The 17,961-nt window shown below is 38.5% G+C and overlaps 1 protein-coding gene across 1 annotated transcript; it reads right to left on the bottom strand.

The window, feature by feature from the left end:
- Window positions 1–3,496: 3,496 nt before the first annotated feature.
- Window positions 3,497–6,240, bottom strand: LOC130712215 (uncharacterized). Its single transcript, XM_057562052.1, has 4 exons — window positions 5,598–6,240; window positions 5,403–5,519; window positions 4,358–5,032; window positions 3,497–4,275 (listed from the first exon to the last, which is right to left on the bottom strand). Exons 1-4 carry the CDS (start codon window positions 6,238–6,240, stop codon window positions 3,497–3,499), a joined length of 2,214 nt encoding a protein of 737 aa, XP_057418035.1.
- Window positions 6,241–17,961: the final 11,721 nt, after the last annotated feature.

Below are 17,961 nucleotides of genomic sequence, written 5' to 3'. Positions count from 1 at the left end.
GGGTAATCCCAAATCAGTTCCCTAATCTATAACAAACTTTCGTTCTGATTATAGAATAGTGTAAAGCAAGCATGCATACAAGCTTAGATTGAAATTCAGAAAATGGGATTCAAGGGAAGAAGAAGAACATGTGGGAAAGAACTTAAGATTATAACTCAAATATGAAAAGTCTTACAAAGAGCCATGCTTGGCTAAGAACCTAAATTAGAAGCTTAGAAGCCCCTCTCACACTCTCCTAGATGCTCCTCTCCCTCTGAGTTTATGTAAAAATGAAAGTAGTATCAAAGATTACAAAACAAAATGACTAAAATCCTATTTATAGGCAAAAATCACGAGTTTGGGCTATTCCGGGTGCTTAGGCGCCAATTCAGAGCGCCTGAGCGCCAATTCCATGCTGAAAAAGTGCCTCTGGAAGGTAATTGGCGCCTAGGCGCCAATTCAGAGCGCCTGAGCGCCAATTCCAGAGCGCCTGAGCGCCAATTCAGAGCGCCTAGGCGCCAATTCCAATTTCTGGAACAGGGCAATTGGCGCCTAGGCACCAATGGAGCATGCCTAGGCGCTCAGACTCGCTGGAAAGTCCCTTGATCTTCATTTTAACTCATCTTTATGCCTCTTAAAGCCTCCCTTCACTTCACCAAGCTTCTTGACCTTCCTTCTTCTTCAGTTTCAGACCTGATTACTCTCATCAAAGCTCAAGGAAAAATATCAAGAATACCAACCATTTAATTGCACAAGGGACTCAAAACTAATGACAATTAACAAAAGACTCAAACTATACTAAAATGCAACTAAAGCCCTTATAAAACTACAAAATTACTAAACTAATGCAAATGCACAAATAAAAGTTAAAATGCATGAGAATGCATGAAACACTATATGAGACATAAGAAAAAGACTCAAAACTAACAAAGAAAAACCCTAAAAGCATCATATAAACCCGGGTCATCAAGGTCGCTCTATGTGGTTCTCTCAAACAAGACAAAGTGTTGATATCAGCATTGGTGGAGCGTTGGCGGCCCGAGACGCACACCTTTCATATGCCGTTTGGAGAGTGCACCATCACTCTTCAAGATGTTGCCGTTCAGCCGGGACTAAATATTGATGGGCAACCTGTTACCGGGGTGACATGGTGTGACTGGTCCGATCTCGTTAGTCATGCGCTAGGAGTCACTCCACCGCGACGTGCTATTAGAGGAAGTTGTTTAAACATGAGATGGTTAAACCAGTGTTTTGATTTTCAAAACCTAGGTGCACTTGAGCCGGCAGAAGCTGAATTTGCTGCAAGAGCATTCATTTTGCGCTTAATTGGCACTTTCTTATTACCCGACCACTCGGGATCACATGTGCCTCTAAGATATCTACTACTAATAGAGAATTTAGCTCTGGCCTCCACGTACAGTTGGGGTTCGGCTGTGCTTGCAACTCTCTATCATGAGTTATGTCATGCAACCGGTTATGAACGACAAGAAATCGGTGGTTGTACTTATTTGCTCCAAATCTGGGCTTGGGAAAGGATTCCAATGACTGCCCCTGAAATCATACCGATATTGCCACTCGGCTGCCCCCTCGCAGGAAGGTATGCACGTAATTTACAAGTAGTTATATTTATTTGTTCACATAAATGCGACAAAATAAGCCGTTAATAAATCCTCCCTAAATTTTATTTCAGGTGGGGAAGAAACCCAAATCGTGTTGACGTTGGTCGTCAAACGAATCAAATTGATTTGTGGCGGATCAAGCTCGACGAACTGAGAGCTGAAGACGTAAGTTAGTTAGGCTAATATTATATTACGCTAATATTATATTATTTTGATATCTTGTCTCAATCATTTTATGTTTATGTTCTTAATTTTTTTCGTCTAATTTGGATGTGTAGTTTGTCTGGAGGCCATACCTAGATCATGTTATAAATTCGCTACCGGAACGGTGTCGGCAAAGTATGCACTTGTGGAGATCAGTTGTGCCAATGATATGCTACACCTTTGTTGAGTGGTACCAACCGGATAGAGCCTTGCAACAGTTTGACATGTTTCAGGGGGTACCTGACCCACCATATCAAATTGATAAACTGCATGACATAACTTTGTCGGGGAAGGAACAGGAAGATTGGGTTACAGCCATGATGCCCTTTATACAGATGTGGGGTCAACGACACCAAAGGACAGTTCAGCAACCCGTGGTTAATACGTTAGCTAGCCCTAACGACCGTTACATGAAGTGGTACGCACAACATTCCATTCGTTGGCTGACGCGTCAGAGTTCGACAACAGGGCAAATTGTAATGTTATATAACCTTTGCTTCTATTTGTCCCTATGTTTGTAAATTTTGAAATACTAACTTTTTATTTATTCACTAATGTAGGGTGAACACATTCAACATGTGTGGTATGGACTTTCTGACGTCGGTCGCGGTATGTATACAACTGAGGAAATGCAAAGCCAAGCCGCGCGTTGCCTTACTTTATGTCACCAGCTGGACAGGATTACTATTCCTGCCGCGTCAGTTCAACTCATGCCTACGGACTTACCACGTCCCACACATGAAGACGTACCACATGTTGGAAGAGCAGAAGCACAGGGTTTGGGCAAGAATTAGAAAGAGGTGCATGCTCAGGATGTGACTATACATGGAGATACTCTACCACCCCGAGAGGGCGAGTACTCGTTGTATCCCCTACATCATGGTGATTCATACCGGCAGTACCACTTTGGTGGTGGGTCGAGACAGCCTGCAAATGAGTCAGGGTCATCTGGTAGTTCACAACACTACCAAGAGCCACAGATGCAGATGCCGGAGTCACAACCATATTCTGGCTCACAACCATACATTCCGGACATGCATTTTGGTGAATCACAGTCACAACAATATTTTCAACAGGAGACTCATTCGATTTATGACCAGTTCAGGACACCGGAAATGCAGCACATTGATCCCCAAGGATAGAGCCCTGTACCTGGATGGGGAAGCGGTGGTGTAAGTGAAGTGTTGGATATTCCCCGAGCTTCTGACGTGTTGAATCCCCGACCATCATTCTGGAATGTTGCAAACCCAGATGCGATCAGCCATGCACAGGCTAGCTTTGTGTTTGACTTGAACCAAGCATCTAGAGTAGGAGACAATGAGTCCAACATCCAACATGGACTTTCTTATGGCCAAGGTAGCCAACATGAGAACCAAGCAGAACAGGAGGGTAGGCCATATCGAGTAGCGAGAGACACACCTTGGCCTGATTGCGGAACAGGATCCCACCGAACTCATCATTGATCTATTGTATTGTTTTTGTTAATTAATGAATATAAGGGAAAAACATTAGTTTAATCAAAAACTCATTTCTCATCTTGATCATCATAAATAATACAACCTCATAACAGTTGTGTACTTCCACCACATCATTGGGGCAAACACAAAATCAACAAACACACAACAAACACAAGCAACCCAAATATAAAAACAACCCTCAAACACAAGAACATCCCTCACACACAAGAACAACATCTATCTCTGTAGCGAAACAGATCTTCGACTCGATTGAGGCTCCGTCAAGTCCATCTCATTTCTTATTCGAGTTGACCTAGGACGACCCTTCGCCCTAGCCGTGGACGGATCTGGAACAATTCGATCCCCTTCCCTTGGTGGCATGTTCAGATCATTGTCAATGGGATACCACTGTCCTTGATACGCATCCAATATGCTCTGAAGCGTATAAACAGGGTCCACCAAACTCCAATAGTCTAAACTTTGATGCATACAGGCAGCAATTGCGTGGTCACATGGATACTTGAATGTTTGAAAGCGCCCACATTCACATGTTCTATTGTCCAACCGCAGAGACCATACATACCTATTGCGATGCCTTCGCTGGTTAAAACCTTCCTCCACCTCAAACCTTGTCCTATCGATGCTGTACGTGCGCACGATATGAGCACTTGCGAGTAGAACATTCTTTTCTATGGCTACAATGACCTTTTTACAGAATATGTGGCCAGCGGCCTTTTCACGAGCTGCTGCCTGACCTCTATGAACAAAGTAATCCACCATCCTCCCGTACGTGCATTTCACCAATGCAGTTATAGGCATGTTTCTTGCACCCTTCAACACTTTGTTAACGACCTCAGATAAGTTTGTTGTCATATGGCCGTATCGACGCCCACCCTCATCGCATGCTCGACTCCATGTCTGATTGTCGATGCGGTCAATCCAATCTCTGATAGCTGGACTTATTCCTCGAAACCGGCGGAGTTGTCTCTGAAAAAGATATGGACAAGGCTCGTAACCTGCACATTTTAACACAAATACAATCAACTTGACATTTAACCAATTCAAGTTTGAATAAATGAAGATACGCATGTGGCTTACCCATATTGATCAGGTCAAGCTTGTGCTTCTGATTCTTGAATGTACGATTAAAATTGCTGGCAATGTGGCGGATGCAGTAAACATGATAAGCATTTGGTGGTTGCCACCCGTTAGCGGGATTGCGTACTGCCGCCTTGATGCCAGCGTGTCTGTCAGATATCAAACATATACCCTGTTTTTGGGTGACCTTCATACGTATCAAGCGTAAAAACCATGACCAGGAGCTCAGATTTTCCCCCTCGACAATTGCAAATGCAATTGGCAAAACATTGTTGTTCCCGTCCTGTGTTGTTGCGATGAGTAAAGTTCCACTATACTTGCCGTAGAGCCATGTCCCATCAATCTGTATCACAGGCTTGCAGTACTCGAAAGCATCACAACATTGTTTGAAGGTCCAAAACACACGTTTAAATGTCTTTGAACCAACAACTACATTACCACAGTCGATAATGTCACTTGTGGATATTGCGTAATAGGACCCAGGGGAAAACCGAAGCATATAATTCAGCCATCTAGGGAGCAAGTCATATGACTCTTCCCAGTCACCAAAGATCTGTGCAACCGCTCTTTGCTTCGCTTTCCAAGCTTTAAAGTATGATACTTTATACTTGAGCACACCAGTGATCCTCTCTTGAATAAGAGAAACAGGTACAGTAGGATGGGTACGTACCATATCTGCAGCATTAGAAGAAAATCATAAATTACTAAGTATTTTTAAGGGTAACAAAATAATAATCATGAGAAAATATTGTACCAAGAATGAATGAACATATAAAGTCGGATGTCATCTTCTTATGGTCCTGCGACGCTATCGTATTGATGCATGTATGCTGACCGCCCCACCTAGTTACCGTCCACATTCCAGTTTTTTTAGAACACATGGCCCTCAACTTCCAAGAGCACCCATTCGGACATCTTGCCACAAAGTATGTGGGTTTGGATTCAGCCACAATATAAGTTATATTTAGCTTAAAAAAATAATGCTTGAGGGCCATCTGGACATCTTTCTTGGTCTCAAAACACTGGTTTATATATAATTCATCACCTAGCCGCCACGATGTCTGATCATCCCCGCCAGTATAGAAATCTGTCTCTTCATCGGGGTGTTCCCAGTTAATATATGAATAGTGTGGAGACTCATTCCAAAATGGGGTTGGGACGCCTGTAACAAAGAAGATTTATACAAGACACGATATATGGATAAATACAACACTTAAAGAGTTAAAGTGACTATACATACCATGCGTTTCGGGAGAAACATTCACCGGCATCGGTAATCCAATAGGAGGTCCGGGATTGCCGTCAAAGCCACCCTCGTCCGAGTCGGACGAGTCACCTCTGTCACCCAATCTTTCATCTTCATCATGATCATCTGAAGATACAATCTCCTCACCATCCACATTATCAGTGTCATGGTAGTCATAATCATCATACAAATTCACTGTGTCATCACCCAAATGAACAACCTCCTCAACGCCACGGCTACCACCGGCTTCATGAGCGAATGCCTGCTGCGCACTTATCGGATTGGTTGAGGCCGGTATTGATGAACTTCCAGCTTCAGCAATATCAACGTATAACTCTAGCATTGTCATGAAAGACTGTTGACGAAATTCATCCATCATGACACTCACGTCTTGATTATCAACTAGCTCAAGAGGTGAAAAAAAGATCGGATTTGAGTTAGTCATAAATCTGCAAATGACTCTAGAAATTATTTGGTTTCTTTGGAGCTTTAACCTCTCATGGATTTTACTCTTCAAGCGGTCGAATGTGATGTTGCATTTGAGATGCATGGACCTTGTTTGACCTTCAAAAATGACACCTTGATTGCCATTGAAAACTCTACCTCTAGAATACACAAAAGCAATGACCCTATCCATCTTTGGTGATTTTTGAGCTATTAGAACGTATGAAGTTTTGGAGAAAATTTGCAAATGGTGTTGGGAAGAAATCTGATTCAGAGAGCTTGGTTTTATAACTGGGATTCGGAAAAAATTATATTTTTAATGCATTAGCAATAAAGCATTTGAAGGCATGTGGACAAAGAATTCGCGAGCCTGCAAACGAATCCCTTATCTCCCACATGCACGTCTGAAACTCTAAATTCCATCTTGTCTTATTAGGTTTCGCGAGCCTGCAAACGAATCCCTTGTCTCTCCCACATGCACATGCAGATTCCATGTCATAACACTGAAAAAGCACCATATTCCATCTTGTCTTATTACCAGTAATGATATATACACACCTCATTTTTTAAACACTCTATTTCCACTTCTTTTTATTTCTATCTCTCTCCTCTTATCATCTATCACATCTCATATTTTCTCTCTCTTACTTTTTCTTTTCTTCCTATATCTCTCTTCCTTCCACCTCTTTCCACCTCTCAAAGAGGTGTGTACATAACATTATTCTCTTATTACCATTCGCAAGCATCCTTGCGAATTCCTACTGTTCAACCTGAAAAAGCTTCCATTCATGTCATTCAGTTCTGAAAAAGTGTTTTGTCCTATTACCATTCGCAAGATTCCTCTCGAATGCTACCAGAAACTACCCCAGACAGCTAAATTTTATTTTTTTCACCCCCTTTTTTCAATTAATATTTTTTTTTACGCCATTCAGAAAAAAAAAAAGCCATGGATTGTCAACTTTTTTTATCTTAAATTTTAAATCAAGTTGCTGGCAACAGCATTATTGGCGCTAAACAATTGCCACCATACTTTTCGTTGGAGTGACAGAACATTATGTTACTATACTATACTAGGTAGTATCCCGTGCGATGAACGGTTGCTAATTTTTTTTTAATAATAATATTTTAACATGATAAGTTAAAAATCAAATATAAGTAAGTTAGTGCGCATATTTTGATTTTATTTCGTACTAAAAATTGAAGAATTTAATGTGTATGCATTGTCAATGTAAACTTTGTTTATACAATCACTTAATTGATTTCCGCCAAATCAACAAATATGTTATGGTTTTAAATAAAATTTAAACTGAAATTGATTATTCCACCTACGTGGCATGCTCTAATGTTGTTTGTGTAAAAATATTTTACACTAACAGTGCATATCCATTAAACTCAATATAAATAACATATCAATTATTTCAAATATAATAAGATTCAATCATATTTCTAAATTTCTTTCTTTTCCTATTTTGATATATAATTTGATTTAATTATGATGTACAAAAAAGAGTAAATCAAATAAAATGACAAAATATTAAGACACGTTTATGTCTAAATAAACAACCGGGGAGGGGATAAGGAAATAGAAAAAAGAGCGAAAACACCAGCAGCTGGCCCCCCATTAAAAAGTAAAAGTAGGTGCTTGTGAAAAAGAAATAAGGCTACATGTATCCAAATAATAACCAGCAACGATGTCTTCCCCTCCATTCAAGGTATCTTGTAATTAGACTCAAATTTGCTCAGTCCCTTCACAACCAAAACCGCAAGAAGCGAGGTTCCCCAATATAATAGCAGATGCAGTTTAGGATAGCAGGAAAAATACCAGTAACAGTATCAGTCAAAAACCCAACCAATTAATCATGATTCTAGTCCAAAGTTTTGAGACATAGAATAGGTTGTGTCATCCACTCATAAAATGAGCAGCTAAAGCCTTTCATCCTTCCTGATAGCCAATGCCACATTCTCTGTTGAGCCCCTTCAAAAACTGAATCTGAATCTTCCTGACTTCGCCCATTAGAATAAACCTCCCAGATAACACAACAAATTGCAAATAGAAAATACCAGATAGCAAATAACATAAAGCACAAATAACAGATAGCAAATTGCAAATAGAAAATGTCAGTTTAGCTAACTTGCTTATGAAATAATAACACATTTAACTCATGAATCATTAAGATTTATGGGGCAGAAGATTAACTCAGAATGAGTTTAATCATGCAATATATAAATTGGGAAAAGAAATATATAACGTGTCTCTAAATTTAGAGGATGTTATAACTGATTTATTAGTATTTTGATATTTTTTGTGCGGATGTTCTTTTCTTTGTGTACCTTTTTATTTATTTATTTGATTGATTACCTCCGTTAGGTGTAAATAAGCTATTTTTAGATTTAATTCAAGATGAAGGTTTATCAGAAAATCCTATTTATTAAGAATAGTTATTTAACTAAACGCAAAAATGAGGATATACTGAGTACTGAGGTTTGGAATTATCCACTTGACCTAGCGTGTTTTTTTTTATCAAAGAAGCATTTAAAACTATTTTCATTGATTTAAAGTCTTTCGGCTTTTGTTCTTACATAAATTGTTAACGCATAAAGTGGTCTTGAAATTTATAAAGATTTATGTAGTCGATCGATTTGTATTGCTATGACATCAACATTTTTTTTGATAGATGCTATGACATCAACATTGAACGCATGAGAAATATTGCAAATGTAATATATATTCAGAGAAGTAAAATATTCATGCATGACAATCTATGTTGTGTCATTATATTTTTAAGACTCGAAATCAGATTGGGAAATACTTTATTCTTGCCCCTCATGGGTTTTGATGGAATTATAGATCAAATTCTCTAGCTATGGTTGACCTTTTTTGAAAGGCTTTCTCTAGGGTAGGGTTCGACTGTCCAAGTATAATGTTTAGTTGGAACTTGGAATTGATCAATAATAGTTAACGAAGTGTAAACATTTAGTTAAGTCATAACTATAAGAAGACTTTTCAGTATGAGGACAAAGCTTAGATAGTCTGACATAGCACTCGGTCTTTAAAACCCTAAATGTACATGCTTAATACATGAATGGATAAGTCTTATATAATCGAAATATCTTTATCATCTTTATTGAAGATCAAATTCTTCCGCTGCGGTTCGCCTTGAAAGGCTCAATGTCTAGGGCTGCGTCCCCCTCATAAGGTTCGACTTACCAATAAGTTGGAATGGAATTCATTGATGATAGTTAGTAAAACAAAAACATTATTTAAGTAATAATTATGTAGCATTTAATAGGCAAGAATAAGGGATGACTCATATTCCTGTAGGAGAATTTAGGCATTACAAATGCGTAAATTATTAGGTCAATGAGGCAAGACAATTTTTCATCACACCCTTTATATAATGAGGTGTTTTGGGTGCACCTTGGTCCTTAGTTATCTTCCGTAATATTCTCACCTTATTTAATTTGTCTATATGATCTATTTGAGTTATTCAAATTTCAGCAATATTATCACGCCTTAAGCTTATTACGGACTTAAACCCATGGTAACACAGCTTTATGTGAGGCAACAAAAGGTAACAAACAAGACTCTTCTTCGCATGAAGTTAGATAACATATATGTCACTTGCATGGTTCTTACCTTGGAACCACACATATTGGTTAAGATCCTAGAAGGCGTGCCAGACTTTGCTTGAGAGATTGGGATATTCGCAGGTCATTGTAACACGAAGGAATAGAACAAAATTAGGAAGAAACAAAAAAAAGTAGAGGTACAAAAGTATCCAAAATATGGAAGAGTCCTTTGGAACCTTTACAGCTAGAAACCACGGAGTGATTTAATTCGGGGTTCAGGGGACCATAAACACATTTGAATGGACCACCAAGGTTGTTCCTTCTCTTTTCTCGCACGTTAACACGAATCTACATTCACGTGGTACATACATTGCTCCCTCCCTGCACCAAAAATGAATTAAGATGCTCTCATATTACTTGACAATGTTTGGTGAAACATTGTGTCTATATCTCTTTATAAATATTCAAAGAATCTCACTGATTATGATCCTCACATGTCACATGACAACATCATGTAAAATATTGTGTCTATTACTTAACATGAGAGAGTTTGTACATGAGATGATGATCTTTGATATGAGTCTTATCTATTTAATAGGTGTGAAGAAGATAGACACAATTTCAGCATGAGGAAACATGAGAGAGTATACCCTTGAGATAATTCAGATCCTTGTATGAACCCTGCATTGAGAACTGTAAATAGGGTTTGAATTTACTAGGACCTTAATTAACTTTGGTCTGTTTTATGACAAACATGAATGGTTTTCTTAATGGCTGGCCAGAGTGCAGAAGCACTTAATGAAGTAAGGTCCATTATCATATAAATGCAGACCTATTCCTCACCAGATTGCTTCAAATTTTTACTCCAACATTTCCAGGTTGACTTTCATATCTTATAGCATGTTTGGCTCCACAGTTGATTATTCTAGAATCGTTTCTGATTAAAAGCTACAAGTATTAGCTTATGAGTATACATGTCTTGGATTATATACAAATTGTGAAACCGAATATGCACTTGGAAATACTTCTGTGTGGAGCCTGCGGAACGGTGAGGTAGACCTAGTGCACTGAGGTTAACGAATTTGGCTCGAATTTGACGTAACCCCAAATGTTGTTTCTTGTGATCTTGCTTATCACAATTTGTGGTCATGAGCTATTATTTGCTTCATATTGATGTAACAGAGATATGATGAGATATGGAAGCAAGAGAGAACAAAATCAACTGGCAAAAAACTAATAATTTAAAAGGTTTTTCTTAATTGTTATTATTCAAACGAGACATGGATTTAAATCACCGACAGCTTAACTTGTCTAATGCCAGTTTGCATTTGCAAAACAAGAAAGTTGTCTCCTTCAAGATCAAGACAGGCGGGACCATCTAGGAAAAGATCCATAGACCTTCACCTCCTGAGAGGGACCACTCAAACTCTCTGGTGTGACTCTAATTAATATCTATCTCCCTTGGACAATGTAGTATGGACTCAATCATTCATGAGGAAATTTCTGGTTCAAGGACACTGACACAAAAATAAGAGCAATCCTACATATATACATGGGTCAATTTGTGCTGCTAGGTTTATAATGTGTCACGCAATTTACTAGAGTACCCGGAAAATCTAATAATAGTACCTTCTTTTATGGACAAAGACATATGGTGAATTCTTTTCATCAGAAATTTGTTTGCTTGTTTAACATCAGGTAGCTCAAACATGGCCCTTGACAGTGTCACTATCTCATGGGGACACATTATTACATTAGCTGATTCAGACTTTGCACTAAGAGTCTTGATGTACTGAACCAACACAAATTAGGCTCCCAGATGTATATCCATTCAAGTATTTTAAGTTTTGAGCCCACTGAAGTAAAAAACAATCATGTTCTGCTAACACCCGGAAACTGGGTATGCAAATAAAACCAACCCAATCATTATCTACATCTTGAACTCTTGATTCACTTAAGAGAAAAAAAAAACCTGAGACAATAATTTGCTGCTCACAGCCAACTGTTCCCAGTAATTCCCACATAAGCTGAACAGTTGCTAGACAAGCTCCGTTATCCTGTTCCCTGCTGCTGTGGCAATCACTTCTTATGATATGGCATTGACTTGGGAAAGTGGCTTTAATGAAGTTGTGGATCGCACCACAGGTCCAGTGCGATCATACCCAGATCCCTGCAATGAAAAACATGAGAAATGTGTGACAAATACCTAAAATTATCTAAAAATCAATAGTCACTCCTAAACCCACTAAAATGTGTAAACTAAGACTTAAGTACACTGAAACACCTAAATTTCCCTAAAACACTCATGAAAATAATCTAAAAGACCCAAGAAAATGACTTTATAGTCCCAGGTCGACCACCCATATACTAAGACAATAGCTTGTCCTCAAGCGAAAAACTCAGGAAAGCTTGTCCCCAAGCAAGGGATTTACACAGATCTTGACTACCATTCCAAGGTAAGTGTTTCACTCATGATCAACCATTGAATCACAACAACTCAAACTTGGCATTCGCCTCAACTAATACAAGTGCATGGCTAATCAAGGATCACTAAGGCCTTCCTAGGGTTAGTAATGTGGCTTGGCTTCAAAAGGAAATTGATTTTTCTGGATATGCAAAGCACTTTCAAGCAGGAGGGCATATGAAAATATTTCCCAACACCTCATAACTTTTGGCTCTCTTTGACCAAATTATCGTTTTGTCACCATTTTCTTATAGTGTGTATTACATCTCTACCTTTTTCACTTTTTCTCACTTCCTCAAGCTTTCAACTTTTCTTTTATAGAATAGATACAATGCATACTAAGCTTGAGATAGTGAGTTTTAAACAAAGCACCAATAGCCATTGCCCCCCAAATTACACCGTTGTACACAATCCACTCATATATGCTCTCTTAACTTAGAAAGTGTGGAAGAGAAATTGTTTTTCTTTTGGCTTGGGATCACATACGAGAAACAATATAGGTTTTCAGATTTTAGGCTCAAAATGGGTACAAGAGATTTCCTATACAAGGTAGGCTATATGGTCAAATAGTTATATACACTAAATGAACAAAATATCTTGATCCTTTCCTATCATTTCCATGCAACCCATATAACAAGAGGCTCAAACAAGTCTAAATGCGTAACACAAACGGTAACCCAATCATGCTTTCATTGTATAAGGCACACACCCTCACCCGGTTGAAGTTAAAGGGTCCCTCCTCTGATATCAAAACATGTCAATGCTATGCATATGGATTTCATGTGGACTTGGTGAGTCATGCTTTCTATGAGTACAAACTACAAACACACTTTCAATCTGGAATCACCCACTTCAACAAGTTTTCACAATAATGCATCAGATGTTGAGAGGAGTGTCACTTAGCAAGAAGCATGTATCCCAAGGCCCAAGGGGTAAGAGTAAGACTTAAAACGAACAAGACTTGGTGTGTGAGAGTGTACAGTGAAAATCAATAATCAGTTCAAGCCTTTGGTGTAGAGTTTTGAATGCCAAATATTCAGGTTCTGTTAAAAGTAGTGACTCTCGTTGGTGGAGGGACCTGAATTCAGTCTGCTTTGGTTCTGGGCAAGGTAGCTGGTTTAGTGAGGCTTCGTGCCGCAGGGTTGGAGATGGCAGTGAGGTGCGGTTCTGGCTTGATGATTGGACGGGGGGTGGAATTCTTAAGGACAAGTTCCCAAGGCTTTTTAATCTATCTTCTCAACAGTACGCTACTGTCAGTGAAATGGGGGAACTGCATGCTAACTCATGGGAGTGGAATTTCAGTTGGAACAGAAACCTATTAGACAGGGAGCAAGCCAGACTAGTTGAACTAAGAAGGTGTTTTGCTGGTTTTTCTCCAAAGCCTGGGGAACCAGATAGGTGGTTTTGGGTTAAAGAGAGCTCAGGAGCTTTTTCAGTGTCTTCTGCCTATGAATTCTTGGCTGGTTTTTCTGCAGGGTCTCATGAAGGATTATTTGATTACCTTTGGGCCTCTAAGGCTCCGTCAAACTCAATTGCCTTAGCTTGGAAAGTGTTGATTAAAAAGCTGCAGACTAAAGATGAACTGAGGAAAAGGAATGCGATTCCAAGCGGAACTGATACGTCCTGTGCAGTGTGTCCTAATGCTGTGGAATCAATTTCTCACCTATTTTTTTGCTGTCCGATGAGCTGGTTACTTTGGTGCGGTGTGCTGCGCTGGGTTGGTTATTTGGCAGCGTTGCCTTGTGATGGAAAATCACATCTGTTGCAGTTTCTAAGCATTTGTCAGGGAAATAAATCATGGAAGAGGGTACTTTCTCTAATTTGGATAGCTACAATTGGGGTTATTTGGTATTCTCGCAATTGTAGAATTTTTAAAGGGGAGGTGGTTGATTGGAATAGGCTTCTTGACTTGATACAGTACAGGGTTTGGCTATGGTTAAAAGCAAAGTATTGCAGCTTTAGTTACTCCTTGTTCGAATGGATTTCAAATCCGGCTTCTTGTGTTGATGCTCTATAGAATGGCCAATTTCTGTTGAAAGAGTTGTTGTGTACTGTGTTTTGTACTAACGAATTGTAATATTTTGTGTGTGCGTTTTCCTAGTAATTTTCAGGTCTTTACAGTTGTGGGATGAAGCAATGGCTTTAGTGGAGAAATTTTGGAGGGCTAATTCCTAACTCTACGTGCTACAGTGATGAAACTTACAAGATTTTTACCTCTGCAGTGTTGGGTCCTATTAATGCTTGGCTGGTTGAGTGGATTTAAGGTTACATGTGGGTTGCTACAAGTGTTGATGATTTTCTTTTCTCCCTTGTCATGGTGGTTTCGAAGGATTCTTGTTCTGTGCTGTTCCTGATGCATGGTAGTTATATTGGTATAGAGGCTCCTTCTTTGGCTTCTTTGGTGATAGTATGACTCTGGGCGTTAGTGATCTGCTTTTCTTTTTTTGGGTGGGTTTTGTATTTCCCCTGGGAGGTGACACTGTGGCTTCCTATAATGTGTACTCTTTTTCCTTCTCCAGGTTTTTTCCAAGGGGGTTTTCCTGGAAAGGTTTTAACGAGGCATATTCTAGTAAGCTGTGCTTCCTTGGGGAGGGGGTTCTCTTAAGGTTCTGGTTGTAGTTCCTTCGATTGTTTTTTCTTCTTTTTTCTCTCATCCTCTTTGTATTGGGTTGAAGTACCCCGTGTACTTTATTCAATATATTCTTTTGGCTTATCAAAAAAAAAAAACTATATGGTGTGTGTGTGGGAGGGGGGTAAAGTAAGTTATCACTCCATTGATTGAGTTGTTTTTATTGGCTTCTAAAATTAGGTAACCACTATTAATGGTGTGATGACTTACGTCCACTCACTTTAGAGGAGTCAAATCCGTTCGGGAAATTGAAGCTAGGTCAGCCCATGTGCCACACTGTGGGCTTGTTGGCAACTCATTCCCCTCCCACTTGGACCAACCCAGTTTTCTGGGCATATCCAAACGGCGTCGCCATCATTCCCTTCCAAGAAATGCACATGCAGTACGTGCAAATCCTCCACTGCTCCTCCCTCAGCTCAACGCACATGCAGTACGTGCAAAACAGTGACTTTATTGAAGTAAGACCGAGGTTGCTCGAGAGAACCTGGACTCTCCTTATTCCCCAATTACAAATGATCCAAAGATGATAATACTCTCACTGACTCTCTTATTTATAGTATCCTCTCTCACTCTCTAACTAACAATCTCAGTAAATGAAACTACAACTAACTATGAGTACCTATCATAGTACCAAATTCTTGGTTGTAAAATTGATAAGTAGAGAATTAAGGAATCTATCATCTGAATGATAAAAAAAATAGAGGGCAAAGAGAAGAAAGATACAATTGCAGTGAAGGAATTCTACATTCAATTCATTTGAAATCTGTTACATTTATGATGCAAAGGCAAAACAAGAGAAATCTGTTACATTTATCTGTTACGTTTGAGTGAGCAACCACCACGCCGAACCTTGTGGCTGCTATTTAAATCCTTTTATTATAGGTGAATGGAAATACTAAATGAACTTTTTGCAATAAGAGTTTAATGCATATGCACTGACAGTGTAAAATAGTTTTACACAGACATCCAATTGAATTCCGCAAAATCAGAAAATATCTTATTCTTTTAATTAAAATTAAAGTCAAATGTAATTATCTCTCCTATGTGGCATGCTTTGATTGGATGACTGTGTAAAACTATTTTACACTGTCAGTGCATATCCATTAAACTCATGAGTTTAATGGATATGCACTGACAGTGTAAAATAGTTTTACACAGACATCCAATTAAATTCCGCCAAATCAGAAAATATCTTATTCTTTTAATTAAAATTAAAGTAAAATGTAATTATCTCTCTTATGTGGCATGCTTTGATTGGATGACTGTGTAAAACTATTTTACACTGTCAGTGCATATCCATTAAACTCTATCTTAAATAACATATTTCGAACAATTTACTGATAAATCATAACAAGGACATAAATTATTCAAGAAATGTGAGCTCAACGGGGGGGGGGGTACTTTGAACACATTAGTGAAATGATATATCATTTTAAAATGGACTTACCTGCATATATTTTCTGACATTATTAGAATCCTCGGGGAAGCAGAAAGCCTTTTCAATCTCAATTTAGACTTTGTCACCATATTGGAGAGCTGTAATCTCATGGCCATGGGTGAGGGTTCCAATTAGATGTTCAACTTCTTTGTCACCAACAAAGGATGAAAATAAAGGCTTTGGCTGGCTCAGACAGACTTTTTAATATCAGCATGTTGTATATTTCTACTTATTTCTTCAGAATCATCCACCCAAGGTGGAAACCTACAATAAATGCATCTCTAACACTGAAAGTACATGATATAATGTTTTGACAGGGCTTGAGACTCACTTTGAACGCATTAGTTTTTAAAACCTGGGCTAAGGTATTCATGACAAATGAACTGCATATTTCTATATCTTAAAGCATATTGAGCTATTAATAGTTGGATTAGGAATTCATAAAATCTAAGTATCTAAGGGTACGTATGAGTTCTTTCTTATACTATTAAGCCTGGATTTTGAAGAACTAGTAAAATACATACATTCTTGAGTTTCATCAATCAGTCATCACTAGTTGTTGGGAAAAATCAGACACTAAGAATGAGGATGGAAACACACCACAAAGAAGATAATGGAACACATGAGAGTTTACAAAAAGTTTCCTACATTCAAAGGGATACTACAACAGAAGTATTTACTATCTCAATTTAAGAAATATCTATGTTGAGGGTGAGAGACCTGAATTGGCAAAAATGCGAAGTGGTCACCATTTAAGAAACTGAAGAAGACCCTCTTCACAGCGTCGCCGTCATTTTGTTTTGTTCGATTGGTATGTGAGTCACCATTTTGTATTTTTGTTTCAAAAACAATGTATATTTTGTCTGGATTGGGCCATTGAATGCATTGTTTATTTTGTTGGCCCACCGATTTGTTTCTCGGCCCAGTTGGGCCGTATTATTTTTGTCCTTCAACAAAAAAAAAAACTATACTTTTAGGGGTTAAAATCTAATCATTTATTGACCAATCATGAACTAAGACCAACACTTGCTATATTTTCAAGGACTACAAAAAGTCTAATGTTGTATATGAAGAAAAATATGTTGGAAAAGTTAGTCCAACAAGAAATGTAAAATTAACTGTTGTCGATTGTAGAATTGGTTACCACAGAAAATAAATAAGAAAAAATAGTAAAGGGTGCCTCCTTTACACCTTGTTTGGTATAGGTTGAAAACAGAAGAAAAAAAGATAGTATAGAGAGTTAGGGAGAAGAGAACTTGAGCGTATTCGATTACTAGGCACTCCCAAAAAGCCTTCATTTTGAGGAGAAGTGAATCACCAAAATCGCATTTTTTGCGCTAAAAATGAATAAATGGAGAGAGAAGCGAATTCATTCTTTTTTATTTTTCTATTTTTATCATACAAAAAACTTAAAAAAATTCTCTTTCTTTCTACTCATCTACTCTCTCTCTCTCTCTCTTCATATTCTCTCTTCCCACTTTCTCTCTTCTTATTCTGTCTTCTTGAGTTCCTGGGTTATTTAGTACAATTAACCACTCTTCCGCCCATTCCCACTGCTCCACTCGTGTACAATGCTGCCGCTGGTGCTCCACCACCATAACCTACTGAGAATCTCTTATTCATCCTAACTTCTCTTTTTCCTTTTCGTGAAGAAAAAAATTGATGCAGGAAGGAGCTATTGCTGCTACATTTCGGGTGTAAACTAGGTTTCAGGTTAATGAGTCCCCTCAACTCGCTAATGCAAGTGTTAAAGGTATGTTCTTTACCATGTTGAGGAAACTAGACATTGAAGATGAAAACTTGCAAAACACAC

The sequence above is a fragment of the Lotus japonicus genome, chromosome 4 (assembly GCF_012489685.1).
Source record: "Lotus japonicus ecotype B-129 chromosome 4, LjGifu_v1.2".
Lineage (NCBI taxonomy): Eukaryota > Viridiplantae > Streptophyta > Magnoliopsida > Fabales > Fabaceae > Lotus > Lotus japonicus.
Note: the sequence above shows the minus strand (reverse complement) of the source record. Positions and strands in the feature narration are given on the sequence as shown.